The 19,115-nt window shown below is 43.4% G+C and overlaps 1 protein-coding gene across 1 annotated transcript in view; it reads left to right on the top strand.

The window, feature by feature from the left end:
• CTNNA3 (catenin alpha 3) overlaps window positions 1–19,115 on the top strand; it is a 1,574,321-nt gene that overhangs the window by 848,230 nt on the left and 706,976 nt on the right. Inside the window, 1 exon segment of the mRNA XM_059729874.1 lies at window positions 17,375–17,527. Coding sequence (XP_059585857.1) covers window positions 17,375–17,527 — 153 coding nt within the window.

Here is a 19,115-nt window from a genome sequence, read left to right as displayed (position 1 = left end):
CTAGCGTGCCCACCTCGCCCCAAATCTTGGTGTCATCAATGAATTTGAAGAGGGTGCCTTTCACCCTCTCGTCCAAGTCACTAATAAAGAGACTGAACAGTGTGGGCCTGAGGACAGAGCCCTGGGGGACTCCACTACCCACATCCCTCCAGGTCGAATATGACCAGTCCTCCACCATTCTCTGGGTGCGGTCCCTCAGCCAATTTGCAACCCATCTGACTGTATAGGCATCAATGCCACAGTCGCCTAGCTTTTTGATGAGAATGGGGTGGGAGACAGTGTCAAAGGCCTTCCTGAAGTTCAGAAAGTCTACATCCACCGTGACACCTGTGTCCAGTGATTTTGTGACCTGATCATAGAAGACAATCAGATTGGTCTGACAGGACCTGCACCTAATGAAGCCATGCTGGTTGCCCCTGAGCATCATCCCCGCTGCTGGTCCTTCCCAGATGTGCTCCTGGATAATTTTCTCGAAGAGCTTTATCAGGATTGAAGTAAGACTAATGGGCCTATAGTTGCCCGGGTCCTCTTTCCTTCCTTTTTTGAAAATGGCCACATTGGCCTTCTTCCAGTCATCTGGCACCTGGCTAGAGCACTATGAGTGCTTGTAAAGCCATGCCAGGGGCCCCTCGATAACCCCTGCCAATTCCCTCAGAACCCTTGCCAATTCCCTCAGCATCTGGACCTGCTGATTTGAAAATGTCCAGCCCCTCCAGAAGTTCCCTAATTTGGTCCTCCCTGACCCAAGGCCTGGCAGAGTCTCTCCTGAATCTCAGTGGGTGCGTCCCAGTCCCTGCACAAGAAAATGGAGGCAAAGAAATTGTTAAAAAGGTCTTCCTTTTCCTCTGGTGCAACTACCAGATTGCCAAGCGTATCCTGCAGGGGCCCCATGATACCCAGTGCCTTTATTCATACTCCCTATGTATTTAAAAAATGACTTCTTTTGTTGTCCTTGATCCTTGATGCTAGCCCTAGTTCCGTATCTGCCTTAGCTTTCCTCACAGCCCCCCTACAGACCCGAGCGAAGGAGGTATACTCCTCTTTGGTGATAGCCCCTCCCTTCCACTGAGTGTATGCCTCCTTTTTGGCTTTCAGGCATTCCTGAATGCCTTTGGTGAGCCGGGGGGTGGGGGAGGGGTGCTTTTGAGCACTCTTGCCCCCCTTGATTCTCTTTGGGTCTGTCACCCCTTGAGCTCGGAGGACTGTTTCCTTAAGGAACGTCCACTCATCTTGAACACCCTGTTCCCCTACCCTCCAGGACCCCAGTGGCTCTGCTATCAATCTCCTCAACTCATTGAAGTTGGCCCTCTTGAAGTCAAGGGCTACTGCCTTGCTGCAGGCCCTTGACACCCTGCGTTGGAAGGTGAATTCCAGTAGGTGATGATCACTGTTGCCCAGGTGGTCAAGAACATGGAGTCCCCTCACCAGGTCTTTGCCTGTGGCCAGGATCAGATCTGGCAGGGCATTCCCCCTGGTGGAACTCTGCACCTCCTGGGATAAGTGGAGGTCCTGTATCTCAGCAAGGAACCTTTGTGAGCGGTCTGACCCGGCTGACTGCTCCTCCCAGCAGTCAGCCAGGTTGACTCCCCTTTTCTAGTTTTCCTGTTTTCCTCCCCTTCCACTTCCCTACTGATCTGTCTCATTCTATCACCTAAGCAAAGGGGAAAACCTCATACCTTAACCAAACTATTTCTCTGAAATCACCCTTACTCTGACCACAAGTCAGGTTACCTGCAACATCTTTCCCTTTCCAATACTGTATAATAATAGTATGATAAATTTGCCTTCCTTAAAATGGCTCCCCCTACACTTGCTTATATTTATTTTTGCCCACTTATTTGTAATTCTTAGTATTGTGCCTCAGGCATAGTTCAAAATAGATCCAAAACAATAGGAGTTGCTCACTTTGATCAGAAGATAAACTGAAATTATTTTAGACACCACCAGAATTTTGACTTCTGGTATTTTTACTTTTTCTTTCATGAGATATTTGTTCTGTCTTTCTATAGTTCTTCAAAATTTATCCTTGTAAAATAAAAGCTTTACAGTCTTCAGGAAATTCAAAACAGCAACAATATTTATAATGTTTCCTATAAAGTGGCCAAATTATGGCATCACTTAGATTCATAGACTTGTAGATGTTAGGGTCAGAAGGGAACTTAGTAAGTCATCGAGTCTGAACCCTGCCCTGGGCAGGAAAGAACTCGGGTCAGATGACCCCAGCTAGGTGCTTCTCCAGTCTCCTCTTGAATCCCCCAAGGTAGGGGAGAGCAGCACCTCCCTTCGAAGCGCATTCCAGATTCTGGCAACCCTTACTGTGAAGAAGTTCTTTCTAATGTCCAAACTAAATCTGCTCTCTGTTAATTTGTAGCCATTGTTCCTAGTTAGTCCAGGAGGTGTGCCCTAGAAAATAGATCATCTCCTATTCCCTGCTGCCCTCCCCTGATGAATTTATTAGGCAGCCACAAGATCACCTCTCAGCCTTCTCTTGTGAAGACTGAAGAAATCTAGGTCCCCCAGTCTCTCCTCATAGGGCCTTGCCTGCAGGCCTCTCACCATAGGAGTGGCCCTTCTCTGAAACCTCTCAAGATTTTCCGCTTCCCTCTTGAAGTGTTGTGCCCAAAACTGGACACAGTGCTCCAACTGTGGCCTGACCTGTGCTGCATTAGAGAGGAAGCATTACCTCCCTGGACCTGTTAGTCATGCATCTACTAATGCATGATAAAGTGTGGTTAGCTTTGTTGATCACTTCATCGCATTGATAACTCATGTACATCCTGGATTCAACTGTAACTCCAAGATCCCTTTCCACTGCTGTGCTGCTGAGAAGGTCACCCCCTAGTGTTCTGGAAATTTGGTAGCAAGTGAGCAGCAATTAACATTGCCACAGTTCCCCTGTCACCCACTGTCCAGACATTTGGGGAGCTCAGTGGGTTAAATGACACAGCTCTGTGGTCCAAATCTAACCCCAGGGCCAGGGATTGAGCACCCCGGCTTTAAATGATGTTCTGAGACTCTGTACAAGTACAGAATGATATACAAAATTAGGACCTTAGTATGCAATACACAACTTATTATATTATTGTATAGTAAGGCATGATAACATTAATTACAGACTGATACATAATAAATTAAATGGAATCCTGTAAGTCCCAATGCCTGCAATGCTGAAGTCATTTGGGAATATTGCCTTTGACTTGAGTAGAAGCAGAAATAGACCATATCACAAATGCATTATTGCAATACAACAGAAATATGGTAAACTGAATGACATTTAAGTAACACAGACAGTTGTGGATAGCATGGCTGATTTGATTGGTAGCTGATCCAAAACACATCTATCACAGCAAATGAAAAATCATAAGGAAGTTCCATGAGAATGGAGTGGGAGCGTTGATGTTGAACGTTGTAATTATGTTTGGCAAGTTCAGCACATCTCTCTTCATATATAAAGTAATAAAGTAGATTGGCACATGCATTTATTTGGAATATTACTGTCTTAGACCACAATTCAGTATTACATCCTTTGGCTTTTATACTAATATTCTTGTTGGCTCTGGATTTAGGACCCAGATGCCTTGTTCTGGGGAGGGATCTACCCTCAGACTGACCACTACCTTTCTATTTGATAATAGGCAAATGTATTGATATACAGTGATAACAGAAAAGAAACAATATAAGCAATCCAACAATTCTATATACTACCAATCCTAGGACTGACATCAGAGTCAAGATGCATCTGGCTAGGATGCAGGCTTCACTCAGGCTTTCTCTTATGTGTCAGATATCAGCATGTTAGCAGTCTGGTGGTAGGATGCTGAGGCCCATACCTCCCATTCAGTGGGGTGGATGAGATGGGCTGGTGGTGTGGCCTGAGGGATCCCTCCTAGGGGAAGGGATAGGGAGGACGAGAAGGATCGGGTGGGACCCAGGAGGAATGAGGGGGAGGACCGGGAAAGAGGAATCTGGGTGGAGGATACTTGGTTACTCTCAAGTCTCTGCTTTTGTATTCTCCTTCCGTCCTTATGACTCCTGATGACTCTTGATCTGTGGCTATATATACATACATACATATACACACACAGTGTGTGTGTGTAGTGTGTAGTTGGTGTGTGTGTAGTGTGTGTGTGTAGTGTGTAGTTGGTGTGTGTGTCTGTGGTGTGTGTGTCTAGTGTGTGTGTGTGGGGTGTGTGTGTGGTGTGTGTGTCTGTAGTGTGTGTGTGGTGTGTGTCTGTAGTGTGTGTGGTGTGTGTCGTGTGTGTGCTGTGTGTGTGTGTGGTGTCTGTAGTGTGTGTCTATAGTGTGTGTGTGGTGTGGGTGTGTGGTGGGTGTGTGGTGTGTGTCTGTAGTGTGTGTGTGGTGTGGGTGTGTGGTGTGTGTCTGTAGTGTGTGTGGTGTGTGTCGTGGGTGTGGTGTGTGTCTGTAGTGTGTGTGGTGTGTGGTGTGTGTCGTGGGTGTGGTGTGTGTCTGTAGTGTGTGTGGTGTGTGTCGTGTGTGTGTGTGTGGTGTGTGTCTGTAGTGTGTGTGGTGTGTGTAGTGTGTGGGTGTGGTGTGTGGGTGTGTAGGGTGTGGGTGTGGTGTGTGTGGTGTAGTGTGTGTGTGGTCTTGTGTGTGTGGTGTGTCTGCAGTGTGTGTGTGGTGTGTGTGTGTGGTGTGTGTCTAGTGTGTGTGTGGTGTGTGTAGTGTGTGTCTGTAGTGTGGTGTGTGTGGTGTGTTTGTGTGTGTGTGTAGTGTGTGTGGTGTGTTTGTGTGTGTGTGTGTGGTGTGTTTGTGTGTGTAGTGTGTGTTTGTGTGTGTGTGTGTGGTGTGTGTGGTGTGTGGTGTGTGTGTCTGTAGTGTGTGTGTGGTGTCTGTGGTGTCTGGTGTGTGTGTCTGTAGTGTGTGTGGTGTGTGTCTGTGATGTGTGTGTGGTGTGTCTGTGTGGTGTGTGTGGTGTGTCTGTAGTGTGTCTGTACTGTCTGTGTGGTGTGTGTCTGTAGTGTGTGTGTGGTGTGTGTGTCGTCTGTGTCTGTAGTGTGTGTGTGCTGTGTGTGCTGTGTGTGTGTGGTGTGTGTCTGTAGTGTGTGTGTGTGTGGTGTGTGACTAGTGTGTGTGTGGTGTGTTGCATGTGTGTGTGGTGTGTGTCTGTAGTGTGTGTGGTGTGTGTGTAGTGTGTGTGTCTGTGTGTGTGTGTGGGTAGGGTGTGGGTGTGGTGTGTGTGGGTGTGTGGTGTGTGTGTGGGTGTGGTGTGTGTCTAGTGCGTGTGGTGTGTGTGTGTGTAGTGTGTGTGTGGGTGTCTAGTGTGTGTGGTGTGTGTGTGGGTGTCTAGTGTGTGGGTGTCTGTAGTGTGTGTGGTGTGTGTGTCATGTGTGTCTGTGTGTCTGTGTGTAGTGTCGTGTCTGTGTGTAGTGTGTGTGTGTCTCTGTGTGTCTGTGTGTAGTGTGTGCGTCGTGTGTGTGTAGTGTGTGTGTCGTGTCTGTGTGTAGTGTGTGTCGTGTGTCTGTGTGTAGTGTGTGTGTGTCTCGTGTGTCTGTGTGTAGTGTGTCGTGTGTGTGCTGTGTGTGTGTGTGGTGTCTGTAGTGTGTGTCTGTAGTGTGTGTGTGGTGTGTGTGTGGTGTGTGTGTGGTGTGTGTGTGTGTGGTGTGTGGTGTGTGTCTGTAGTGTGGGTGTGGTGTGGGTGTGTGGTGTGTGTCTGTAGTGTGTGTGGTGTGTGTCGTGGGTGTGTGGTGTGTGTCTGTAGTGTGTGTGGTGTGTGTCGTGGGTGTGGTGTGTGTCTGTAGTGTGTGTGGTGTGTGTCGTGGGTGTGGTGTGTGTAGTGTGTGGGTGTGGTGTGTGGGTGTGTAGGGTGTGGGTGTGGTGTGTGTGGTGTAGTGTGTGTGTGGTCTTGTGTGTGTGGTGTGTCTGCAGTGTGTGTGTGGTGTGTGTGTGTGGTGTGTGTCTAGTGTGTGTGTGGTGTGTGTAGTGTGTGTCTGTAGTGTGGTGTGTGTGGTGTGTTTGTGTGTGTGTAGTGTGTGTCTGTAGTGTGGTGTGTGTGGTGTGTTTGTATGTGTGTGTAGTGTGTGTGTGTGTGGTGTGTTTGTGTGTGTGTGTGTGGTGTGTTTGTGTGTGTGTAGTGTGTGTTTGTGTGTGTGTGGTGTCTGTAGTGTGTGTGGTGTGTGGTGTGTCTGTGTGTGCCTGTGTGTAGTGTGTGCGTCGCGTGTGTGTAGTGTGTGTGTGTCGTGTCTGTGTGTGTGTAGTGTGTGTCGTGTCTGTGTGTAGTGTGTGTCGTGTGTCTCTGTGTGTCTGTGTTTAGTGTGTGTCGTGTCTGTGTAGTGTGTGTGTCGTGTGTCTGTGTGTAGTGTGTGTGTCATGTGTGTCTGTGTGTAGTGTGTGTTGTGTGTCTGTGTGTAGTGTGTGTGTGTCTCGTGTGTCTGTGTGTAGTGTGTGTCGTGTCTGTGTAGTGTGTGTGTCGTGTTTGTGTCTGTGTGTAGTGTGTGTCGTGTTTGTGTGTAGTGTGTGTCTGTGTGTCGTGTGTCTGTGTGTCTCTGTGTGTGTCTGTGTAGTGTGTGTGTTGTGTGTGTGTAGTGCGTGTGTCTATGTGTGCAGTGTGTGTGTTGTGTGTGTGGTGTGTGTCGTGTGTGTGCTGTGCGTGTCTAGTGTGTGTGTGGTGTGTGTCCGTGTGTAGTGTGTGTGTGTGCCGTGTGTGTCGTGTGTGTCTCTGTGTGTCTGTGTGTAGTGTGTGTGTCGTGTGTCTGTTTGTAGTGTGTGTGTGTGTCATGTGTGTCTCTGTGTGTCTGTGTGTAGTGTGTGTCGTGTGTCTGTATGTAGTGTGTGTCTGTCGTGTCTGTGTCATGTCTGCGTGTCGTGTGTGTGTCTGTGTGTGTCGTGTGTCTGTGTGTGTGTCGTGTGTGTGTGTCGTGTGTCTGTGTCGTGTGTGTCATGTGTCTGTGTGTCTTGTGTGTGTGTCGTGTCTCTGTAGTGTCTGTGTGTCGTGTCTGTGTGTCGTGTGTCTGTGTGTAGTGTGTGTGTCGTGTGTCTGTGTGTAGTGTGTGTGTCTGTGTGTGTGGTGTGTGTGTCGTGTCTGTGTGTCGTGTGTGTGTGTGTCTGTGCGTCGTGTGTGTGTGTCATGTGTCTGTGTGTCGTGTGTCTGTGTGTGTGTGTCGTGTGTGTGTGTCGCATGTCTGTGTCATGTCTGTGTGTCGTGTGTGTGTCTGTGTGTCTGTGTCGCGTGTGTCTGTGTGTCGTGTGTCTGTGTGTCTGTGTGTGTCTGTCGTGTGTGTGTGTCGTGTGTCTGTCATGTGTGTCATGTGTCTGTGTCGTGTGTGTGTGTCGTGTGTGTGTCTGTGTGTCTGTGTGTCGTGTGTGTCTGTGTGTCGTGTGTGTGTCGTGTGTCTGTGTGTAGTGTGTGTGTCTGTGCGTCGTGTGTGTCACGTGTCTGTGTGTCATGTGTGTGTCGTGTGTGTATCTGTGTGTCCGTGTGTAGTGTGTCGTGTGTGTGTGTCGTGTGTCCCTGTGTGTGTCTGTGTGTAGTGTGTGTGTCGTGTGTCTGTGTGTAGTGTGTGTGTGTCGTGTGTCTCTGTGTGTCTGTGTGTAGTGTGTGTGTGTCGTGTGTCTGTGTTTAGTGTGTCGTGTGTCTGCTTGTAGTGTGTGTGTGTCGTGTTTGTCTCTGTGTGTGTCTGTCGTGTGTGTGTTGTGTGTCTGTTTGTAGTGTGTGTGTGTCGTGTGTCTGTCGTGTGTGTGTAGTGTCTGTGTGTAGTGTGTCATGTGTCTGTTTGTAGTGTGTGTGTGTCGTGTGTGTCTCTGTGTGTGTCTGTCGTGTGTCGTGTCTGTGTGTAGTGTGTGTCATGTGTAGTGTGTGTGTCGTGTGTCTGTGTGTCTGTGTGTGTGTCGTGTGTCTGTGTGTAGTGTGTGTGTGTCGTGTGTGTCTGTGGCTGTGTGTGTTGTGTGTCTCTGTGTGTGTGTAGTGTGTGTGTGTGTAGTGTGTGTGTGTGTCGTGTGTCTGTGTGTGTCGTGTGTGTCTGTGTGTAGTGTGTGTGTCTGTGTGTGTCTGTGTGTAGCGTGTGTGTGTCGTGTGTCTGTGTGTAGTGCGTGTGTCTGTGTGTGTCTGTGTGTAGTGTGTCGTGTGTCTGTTTGTATTGTGTGTCGTGTGTGTCTGTGTGTGGCTGTGTGTAGTGTGTGTTGTGTGCCGTGTGTGTCTGTGTGTGCCGTGTGTATTGTGTGTCGTGTGTGTCTCTGTGTGTAGTGTGTGTGTGTGTCGTGTGTCTGTGTGTAGTGTGTGTCGTGTGTGTCTCTGTGTGTCGTGTGTGTGTGTCTGTGTCGTGTGTGTGTTGTGTGTTTGTATGTTGTGTGTGTGTTGTGTGTGTCGTGTGTGTGTGTGTCTGTGTCGTGTGTGTTGTGTGTTTGTATGTTGTGTGTGTGTTGTGTGTGTCTGTGTAGTGTGTGTGTCGTGTGTCTGTGTGTAGTGTGTGTGTGTCGTGTGTGGCTGTGTGTGTCGTGTGTGGCTGTGTGTGTGTCTGTGTGTGTGTGTCGTGTGTGCCTGTGTGTAGTGTGTGTGTCGTGTGTGTCTGTGTGTCGTGTGTCTGTGTAGTGTGTGTGTGTTGTGTGTGTCTCTGTGTGTCTGTGTGTAGTGTGTGTCGTGTGTCTGTGTGTAGTGTGTGTGTCGTGTGTGTCTCTGTGTCTGTGTGTAGTGTGTGTGTTGTGTGTGTTTAGTGTGTGTGTGTGTGTCTGAGTGTGGTGTGTGTGTCTATGTGTGGTGTGTGTGTGTGTGTCGTGTGTGTGCTGTGTGTGTGTGGTGTATGTCGTGTGCTGTGCGTGTCTAGTGTGTGTGTGGTGTGTGTCTGTGTGTGGTGTGTGTCGTGTGTGTCTCTGTGTGTTTGTGTGTTGTGTGTGTCTCTGTGTGTGCCTGTGTGTAGTGTGTGTCGTGTCTGTGTCGTGTGTGTGTCGTGTGTGTCTCTGTGTGTCTGTGTATAGTGTGTGTGTTGTGTGTCTGTGTGTAGTGTGTGTGTCGTGTGTGTCTCTGTGTGTGTCTGTGTGTAGTGTGTGTGTTTGTCTGTGTGTAGTGTGTCGTGTTTGTGTGTAGTGTGTGTCTGTGTGTCTTGTGTGTGTAGTGTGTGTGTGTCGTGTGTGTCTCTGTGTGTTTCTGTTTGTGTGTAGTTTGCGTGTCGTGTGTGTGTCTATGTGTGTGTGTGTGTGTTTGTGTGGTGTGTGTGTGTCTGTCTACGCGTGTAGTGTGTGTGTGTCTCTGTGTGGTGTTTGTGTGTCTGTCTGTGTGGTGTGTGTGTGTGTGTAGTGTGTGTGTGTAGTGTGTGTGTCTGTGTGATGTGTGTGGTGTGTGTCTGTGTGTGGTGTGTGTGTGTCTGTAGTGTGTGTGGTGTGTGCTGTGTGTGTGTGGTGTTTGTAGTGTGTGTCTGTAGTGTGTGTGTGTGGTGTGTGTCGTGTGTGCTGTGTGTGTCTAGTGTGTGTGTGGTGTGGTGTGTGGTATGTGGTGTGTGTCTGTAGTGTGTGGTGTGTCGTGTGTGTGTGTGGTGTGTGTCTGTAGTGTGTGTGTGGTGTGTGTCGTGTGTGTACTGTGTGTGTGTGTGTGGTGTGTGTCTAGTGTGTGTGTAGTGTGTGTGGGTGTGTGTGGTGTGTGTAGTGTATCTGTGTTTGTGGTGTGGGTGTGTAGGGTGTGTGTGTGGTGTGTGTGGGTTTGTGGTGTGTAGTGTGTGTGTGGTGTGTGTGGTGTGGTGTTTCTGTGTGTGTAGTGTGTGTGTCTCTGTGTGTGTAGTGTGTGTAATGTGTCTGTGTGTGTCTGTGTGTGTCGTGTGTAATGTGTCTGTGTGTCTGTAGTGTCTGTAATGTGTGTGTACATGTGTGTATGTACGTATATGTATTTTATGTGTGTGTATGTGTGTATGTACATGTGTGTGCATGTATAGGTATATGTATGTGTTTGTATGTGTGTTTCTATGTATGTTTGTTTGTATGTATGTATTTGTGTGTGTTTTTGTGTGTGTGTTTGTGTGTATATGTATATGTATGTGTTTGTATGTATGTGTGTTTGTATGTATGTATTTGTGTGTGTATGTGTATGCATGTGTGTGTACGTGTGTGTACATGTGTGTGTACGTGTGTGTAAATGTGTGTGTGTGCGTGTGTGTATGTGTGTTTGTATGTGTATGTGTGTATACGTATGTGTATACATATGTGTGTATGTGTGTGTATACATGTGTGTGTATATGTGTGTGTATGTATGTATGTGTTTGTGTGTGTGTATGTATGTGTTTGTGTGTGTGTATATGTGTATGTATAGGTATGTGTGTGTATGTATGTGTTTGTGTATGTGTGTATGTATAGGTGTGTGTATGTGTGTATGTATGTGCGCATATGTGTGTATGTATGTGTTTGAGTATGTGTGTATGTGTATGTATAGGTGTGTGTGTGTATGTGTGTGTATGTATGTGTGCATATGTGTGTATGTATGTGTTTGTGTATGTGTGTATGTGTATGTATAGGTGTATGTGTGTATGTGTGTGTATGTATGTGTTTGTGTATGTGTGTATGTATGTGTATGTATAGGTGTGTGTGTATGTGTGTGTATGTATGTGTTTGTGTATGTGTGTATGTGTATGTATAGGGGTGTGTGTGTGTGTGTATGTGTGCATATGTGTGTGTGTATGTGTGTGTGTGTATGTATAGGTATGTGTTTGTGTATGTGTATGTATAGGTGTGTGTGTGAGTATATATGTGTGTGTATGTATGTGTGCATATGTGTGTATGTGTGTGTATGTATGTGTGCATATGTGTGTATAGGTATGTGTGTGTGTATATGTGTGTATGTATGTGTGCGTGTGTGTGTGTGTATGTGTATATGTATATGTATAGGTATGTGTGTGTGTGCATGTGTGTGTATGTATGTGTTTCTGTATGTGTGTATGTGTATGTATAGGTATGTGTGTGTGTGCATGTGTGTGTATGTATTTGTGCATATGTGTGTATGTATGTGTTTGTGTGTGTGTGTATGTGTAGGTATGTGTGTGCGTATGTGTGTATGTATGTGTTTTTGTATGTGTGTGTGTATGTATGTGTGCCTATGTGTGTATGTATGTGTATGTGTGTATGTATGTGTGCGTGTTTGTGTATGTATGTGTTTGTGTATGTGTGTATGTATGTGTGCGTGTTTGTGTATGTGTGTGTATGTATGTGTGTGTGCATTTCTGTGTATGTATGTGTGTGTATGTATGTGTTTGTGTATGTGTGTGTATGTATATGTGTGTATGTAGGTGTGTATGTATAGGTGTGTATTTATATGTGTGTATGTATGTATGTATGTCTATGTGTGTGTATGTGTGTATGTATGTATGTGTTTGTGTATGTATGTCTGTGTGTGTATTTGTGTCTGTGTGTGCCTGTATGTATGTTTGTGTATATATGTATGTCTGTGTGCATCTGTATGTATGTGTGTGTGTCTGTATGTCTGTGTGTGTCTGTATGTTTGTGTATGTATGTATGTCTATGTGTGTCTGTATGTATGTGTGTGTCTATGTCTGTGTGTGTCTGTATGTATGTGTTTGTGTATGTATGTATGTCTGTGTGTGTATGTGTGTATGTTTGTGTACATATGTATGTCTATGTGTGTGTATGTGTGTATGTGTTTGTGTACATATGTATGTCTATGTGTGTGTATGTGTGTGTTTGTGTATGTATGTACGTCTGTGTGTATGTGTTTGTGTATGTATGTATGTCTGTGTGTGTATGTGTGTTATGTGTGTGTATGTGTGCATGTGTGTGTATGTGTGTATGTATCTGTGTATGAGTGTGTGTGTATGTGTGCATGTGTGTGTATGTGTGTATGTATCTGTGTATGAGTGTGTGTGCGTATGTGTGCATGTGTGTGTGCATGTGTGTTTGTGTGTTATGTATTTGCGTGTGTGTATGCATGTGCGTGTGTTTATCTATGTATGTGTGTGTATGTATGTGCATGTGTGTATTTGTGTTTATGTGTGTATGTATGTATATGTATGTGTATGTGTGCAGGTGTGTATGTGTGTATGTATGTGCATGTGTGTGTATGTGTGTATGTATGTATAGGTTTATGTATATATGTATATATGTGTGTATGTATGTATATGTGTGTCTATGTATGTATGTGTGTATGTATGTATATGTGTATAAATGTGTATATATATATATATGCATGTGTGTATGTATATGTGTGTTTATAAATGTGTATATATATATGTATGTATGTATGTGTGTCTATATATATGTGTGGGTGTGTGTCTATATATATGTGTGTATGTTTGTGTGTGTGTATATGTGTGTGTGTATATGTATGTATGTGTGCGTGTGTGTGTATGTGTGTATATGTATGTATGTGTGCGTGTGTGTGTGTGTGTATATGTGTGTGTGTATATATGTGTGTGTATATATATGTGTGCGTGTGTGTGTGTATATAAATGTGTGTGTGTGTATATATATGTATATATATGTATGTGCGTGTGTATATATATGCATATTTATGTATATGTGTGTGGATGTAGAGATATATATATGTATGTATATATGTGTGTGATATATATATGTATGTATATGTATGTGTGTGTGTGTGTGTGTATATATATGTATGTATCTATGTGTATATGTGTGTGTATGTATATGTATGTACATGTATGGATGTATGTGTGTATATATGTGTGTGTGTGTATTTATATGTATGTATATATATGTATGTATGTGTGTGTGTATGTATATATATGTGTGTGTGTATATATATTTTTTATATATATATATATATATATATGTGTATATTTGTATGTGAATATGTGTGTGTGTGTGTGTGTATGTGCCAATTCCCAAAAAACCAAACCTTTAAATACTAGGGCTGTTTGAAACTTTGGGTGCCAATTCGATTCAGAGGAGTTTCAGCCTGATTCGGTGGCCAAATTGTCAAATCCAAATCAAATCTGGGACTAATAAAAAGGTCCAAATCAATTTGAAGCTCTCTAACTCTTTGGAAAAGGTTCCAAAAGATTCGAAGATTTGGGCAGTCCCCGCCAGCTGCAGCAGGGAGCTGGAGCCAGACTTGAAGCTGGTAAGTAGGTGGCAGGGGAAAGGAGGATGGAGGAGTGGGGAGGGGACCATGGGGGGACCCCTGCCAGCACCCTTCCCCTGTCTGTTCCCCCAGCCCCACCAACCCCTGCCTGCCCCAGCTCCTGGTGCTTTAAAAAAAAGCCCCAACTCACCGGGTGCTGCTGGGTGGGTGGGGGGCAATCCCTGCTGCCCCCGACTGCCCCACACTGCATGGGGGGCTCTATCACAAGCCCCCCTACCCCAACTCCTCTCCCATCCCCCCGCAGCTGCCCCACCCACCCCAGCTCCAGCCCTTTAAGAAAAAAAACAACAGCAAAAAAACCCCTGGACTCATGAGCTCCTGCAGTGGTCGTGGGGTTTCAGGGGACTTGTGGAAGAACCCCCACATAGCACGGGGAAGTGGGGGGCAGTGGTGATTGCCAGCAGTGGGGGGTTGCGGGGATTGCTCCCTGCCAGGCAGGAACTGGTGAGTCCAGGGTTTGGGGGGGGATTTTTTTTTCCTTAGAGGGCCAGAGCTGGGGCGGGCGGGCAGGGGATGGGCCTGGTGATTTGGAGATTAGGTAGTAGCCGAATCTCTGAATCAGATTCGGCTGAATTGATTTAGGACAGTGATTCAAATCATTGAATTGAATCACTGTACCTCAAATCTGCCAAATTCGAACCTGAAGCTAATACTAGCCATTTCGCACAGGCCTATTAAATATCATTCTTAAGCTATCAACTCTCACACATAAAATTAAGCATGTCTCTTTGCATGGCTAGTGCCTTAATGTATTTAGTTGTTGCTAGTAAAATGTTTTTATTCTTTTATTTTTCAGTTGTTAAGCTGCAGAGTAAATAATTTTAGGTACATGGTGAATATGTATGCTAAGAATCCAATCCTGCAGTGGGATTTGTTAGCCTGGACCTCTTTGTCTGGGCAGCAAGTTAAGGAATTTAGGCCACGTAACATTATAAACTATATCCAAATAAATTGGAAAAAAACCCCAAAATTTTGTCTTGAATTTAGTCTGACCCGATGCCTATTGAAGTCAAGATTTTTGGCTAGGGATGTCAGATGGCAAGTATTTGCCAAAATTGGTGGAGGAATTTTATTTAAATCTTGTCCTGTCAAACACAAAAGTTATTCTGTTGTTGCCCTGTGGGGTCAGGCCAACTCTCAGGATCTCAATATTGCGCTGTTAGACAGGAGGGTGTGACACAATTGCACATGTACAAACATGCAAATCAGTTAGGTGCATACACGCACACACTACCAGCTCTGGCACATACACATCCAAACCAGTCTAGGCACATGCATACCTATCACCGATTCAAGCACATACACACTACACACTAAAAATTAGACAAAAATCAATTGTCAATACCCGCACACTCAGTACACATACATAGATCACTAATTCGTATATCATGCACAGGATATATATATATACATACACACACTCACCAGTTCACACACATACAACCCACCTATACATACAGGTAAGTTCCTAACTTGGATGGTACAGTGTATATGTGTGTGCTTGGGGCACCTGGGATACTTGGGGGAAAGTTAAGGTGGGAGAGACAGAGTTAAAGTGTAGGGAGTAAAAGTTGCCAGAACTAGGATTAGAACCAGTGGACTAGAGAGAAGCTAGCTGAGGAACTGAGGCTTGGATTTACTTAAGATCAAGTGGCCCCAGGGTTACTCGAGTTTGCTGGTGCATGGGGAGGGGAATAAAAAAAAAGCCTGGTGGCAAGGAGGAGAAAGCCAGGACAGAGAGAGAGACCGAAACCTGGGAACTTGGGGCTGGAAACTGAGGCAGACAGCTGAGATATTGTGGTGGGCAGATAAGTGGTGGCAAGGAGGAGACAGCCAGGAAAGAAACTGAGGCAGAAACCTGGTTGCTCAGGGGAAAAGGCAGTAGAGATAAGACAGTGGCAAAGAAACAGGAGGTTTGGAGGCAGAGAGAAGCTCGGGACAGATGTTGGAGGTGGCAGTGAGCCAGAAGCAGGAGAGGGAGAAATGAGACAGAAGTTAGAGGGATGAGGAGCAGAGATTGGAGAAGGGCTGAATCGTAGTAAAGCAAAACCCAACTCAGGGGTCCAAATAACAGGTTTATTAAACAGATAACACGCTGCACAGACCCATGAAGTTACTGGTTCTCTCTCTCACACACCACACGCGCACACACATGCATGCACACATGCGCACAAGCACTCACAAGTACTCACAATGGCAGCAGGAGAAAGAGACTCAGTGGAAGGGTTGGAGTCCAGGTAGGGAAGAGAAGCAGAGTCCATGTTCTTGGCTGAAGAGAGGGTGGGGGGATGATAGCTACCTATCCGGAAGGGCCTCTGGATGGATAGGTGGTGTGGCATGGTGCTGGTCCAGATGGAAAGGGCATACCCAGGAGTCAGTCTTCACTACCCCTACCTCTGATCTCCTGTGGGGAGGGCCTATCCAGGCAACATCAGTCCTGTTCCAGAGGGTTCCAGGTGTTCTTACTGAGCATGTACAGCCTTGGCACAATGGTGGGTTGCCTCATCTTTTGTTTCTTGAATGCTGAGGGTGGTTCCAATGGCTGGGTCTTTGGTCCAGGTATTGGTGTTGATGGTTTGGTCATTCAGAGGAAGCTATTTTTAGACCTACTGCCATTGTCTCTCAAGCACCCTCATTCATCCCCATTCATTCAGGAACCAAATTACATAGGAGGGGTAGTATGAGTCATAGGTTACACAACCTGGCATGGGGATAAGATGGAGGCTTGACATTAAAAGATGGAAACTCAACATGACTTATGCTAACTTACATATATAGGCCTAAAACTGTAATTACACAATATTAAAGCAGTTAAAAAAATCAATACAAACATAATAATTATCACGTATAAAACAGTGGATATCTATATCAAAATAGCAGGGCACTTATTTGCAAAGAGGGGAGAGAAAAATAAAACTTACTACCTAAAATAACATGTTAAAGCTTATTCTACATCTTAGCTTACTTATGTATAGGGAATAGAGAGGGAGAGAAAAAGTCAGCAATGGTTGGGGAAGGGGAGGGAATGCATTTTAAAATAAAATTAAAAAAGAAAAACTGGGGGTTTTGCTACACTATTACCACTCAATTTGGATCTATTTTCTGTATTATGTGAAGGCTAGTGACATAAAGTCTGTTTTTTTTACACTTGCCCATGCTAAACTTTCATATAAAAATGCTGGAGCTAAAACACTATAGAAAAGTACTAGTTTTGGGAGTGAACGAAATTCTGCTTATCAGTTTAAAGGATCTTTTTCTTTTTCCCTGATGCACTCAATATATTTTATATTCAGTAATAAAAAGCACAAATTAGGATATGTATTACATTTGGGACCTTAGTGCAATCAATAGTGTTATTTACATCCATGTAATATTTTGATATATGTACTTCCTAGGGTGTGATCACAATGACTCATTTTTCCATGTAGATTTAGAACCTAGAAAATATACTCTGAGTGGAATAATTCCTTAAGCAGTAGTTATAAGCTTATATGAAATCTAATTTAAGAGAACTAATTTGTAGCAGAATGATACACTTGTTTAATAATTTAAACGAGAAGTTCAAGAACAATTAATGCAAATTAAGAAAATTGGACATCAGACTCATCTATTATTCTTCTTGCTCTATTAATCTATTATCAGATGGCATAATGGGTGATCTCATTGGTATAATTACCATAAAAATCTACAGTTTAGCTAATCAAAATATATTTTTGGGTCTCCCAGCAAGGTAGAAAACATTTGGTTATTTTTGCAGTTATGAAAATACATTAAGTAGAAGATCTTGTATATAAATGAGCATAACCATTACACTAGAATGCTTTTTTGTAAAATGGAATATCCTTCTTTCCTGAAGTCTGCTTTTTAAGGAAAAATGTTGGAGAGAGGAGAATCGGTTTAGTTTGGTAACAAATCATTTTTATTCAGCAGCCCGTGCCTATTCTAAAAAGAATTTAAGTATAGGTTTATCTCTACTGATTTCAATGTTATTTACACTTGTTTTAAAATGCTTTGCTAAAGTAGGAACATAATAAAGTACATGTATGCATATGTCTACACACATAGGTAAACAATATCTTCCTATAATACCGCTAAAATTCAGTACTACTTTTTGAAGTAGGTAGCTTGTAGCATTAGTAATTTTCATTCATATGCTACAATTCTCATAGGGATACCAAGAAATGCACAAATACTGTTTGTTGTCATTAAGATTATAAAATATTCATATACAATGATTGTAGCATTTGGTATAATTAATAGAGATAAGCATAACACACTTTATAATATGATTTATTGTTAGACAGATGGTGCTTTATTTTGCAGCTCCGTAAAGCTATAATAGACCATGTCTCAGACTCCTTCTTGGATACCACTGTTCCACTTCTAGTTCTTATTGAAGCTGCTAAAAATGGAAGGGAAAAAGAAATGAAGGACTATGTTGCTATTTTTCAAGAACACGCCAGCAGGCTTGTAGAGGTAGGTTTGATGGATCTGCATTGGATTGAATATATGCGATAAGTGACCACCTACTGTACTTTTTCTTTTGCTGTCTGATTTGATAACATAATTATGTATAGTATTTCAGCAAAGAATGAACAGCTAAGTTCAGCAATAACACAGGCTTTCTACTTTTATGTCATGTATACTTCTAAGTTATAAGTTTATGTGGTCTTGTCCTCACATGACATGGAAACCAGTGGGCTTTTTCTTCTGTATTGAAATCAATGAGAGTCTTTCCACAGAGGAGTTCTTTGTCATTCGTTCAAATGCATGACCATAACAAGCAATCCTTTGCAATCATCTGAAACTATACAAGTGGAAACACCATGTTAATGTTAATTATTGTTTCTTTCCTCATTATTAATATTTCTGGCATTCAGGGATATATGAAGTATACAACTAAATATTCTGATTTAGAGAATGGCATACAGTTTAACTCTTTGAACCTGTAAGTTGACACACGTGAGTGGAAGCCTATAGCTATATACAGCCCAAAGTTCAAGCAAGGGTAAGCAGCTGTCTACATGGATTGTATGTGTTCAAAATAAATTCATTGTTATCACAAAATAATTTTATTTGTAAAGAACAAAATATTATCTAATATTCAGAAATGTGCAGAACAGAATTAAATGAGTCTTGACACTCAATCCTGGAAGTATTTATTTATGTAAGTGAATAAACTTAAATATATACCTGTTAACTTAAATGAGATCCTTCAAATGGTTTAAATTACTTGAGCATGTGTGCACTAGAGCTTTAAACATTAAATAGTGGAAATGCCAAAGCTGTGGTCTCACAAGTATATTATTTCAAATGCATGCAAGGTCTGTGCTACTGACGTTTTACTTTTCTATGCAATGTTAGTAATGCAAAAAGGAGAGGATTTTTCTTTATAGCTGGAAACTGTTTAGTAAAATGTTCTGTCTCAAAACCAGAAAAGTGCATCTTGGTTGATTGCAGATAATGAAAGAGAAGTAGATACACAGATGGCTAAAGTGGAAGGAGAATATTGTATTTATGTGTTTTTTTCACGTTTCTGTAATTAGAAAATAAGGGTTACATTTATCATTCTCTAGTTCAAAATAATGTCTTATTTACAGTGTGCTACGAAGTAAAATATAAACTAAACATTTTCCTAAATCTCCAAAAAATGACGAGCCATTTCTGGGTACCTAATCTGAGACTACCAGGCACTGCCTAATTTTTTTGGAAGCAGCAGAACACTTAGCCTCTGAAAATCAGGCCTTTTATACAGGGAGTATAACTGAAACTTAAGCTGAACCAAACAACCAGTTTGAATTAGTATTTGGACTTGAACTCAAACCAGAGCTGAACTATAATATGGATTATCCTACTAAACTTGATAAGGGTTCAGCCTTTATTAAAACTATATACCTGGGCTGAAAAGGGGGAGTGCAGATGAGGTGGGGCATCATCCCATATAACACAACGTATATTTTTTCCAGGTAAAAAGAAACTAGAAACTTTCCTAATATACTAGGGGTCTAGGGTTATATTATTCAGTTTAAGATTGAAGCAAAACAAATATAACTTTATTGGAATG

Source organism: Alligator mississippiensis, chromosome 6 (genome assembly GCF_030867095.1).
Source record: "Alligator mississippiensis isolate rAllMis1 chromosome 6, rAllMis1, whole genome shotgun sequence".
NCBI lineage: Eukaryota > Metazoa > Chordata > Crocodylia > Alligatoridae > Alligator > Alligator mississippiensis.
This window is presented reverse-complemented; position numbering and strand designations above follow the sequence as displayed.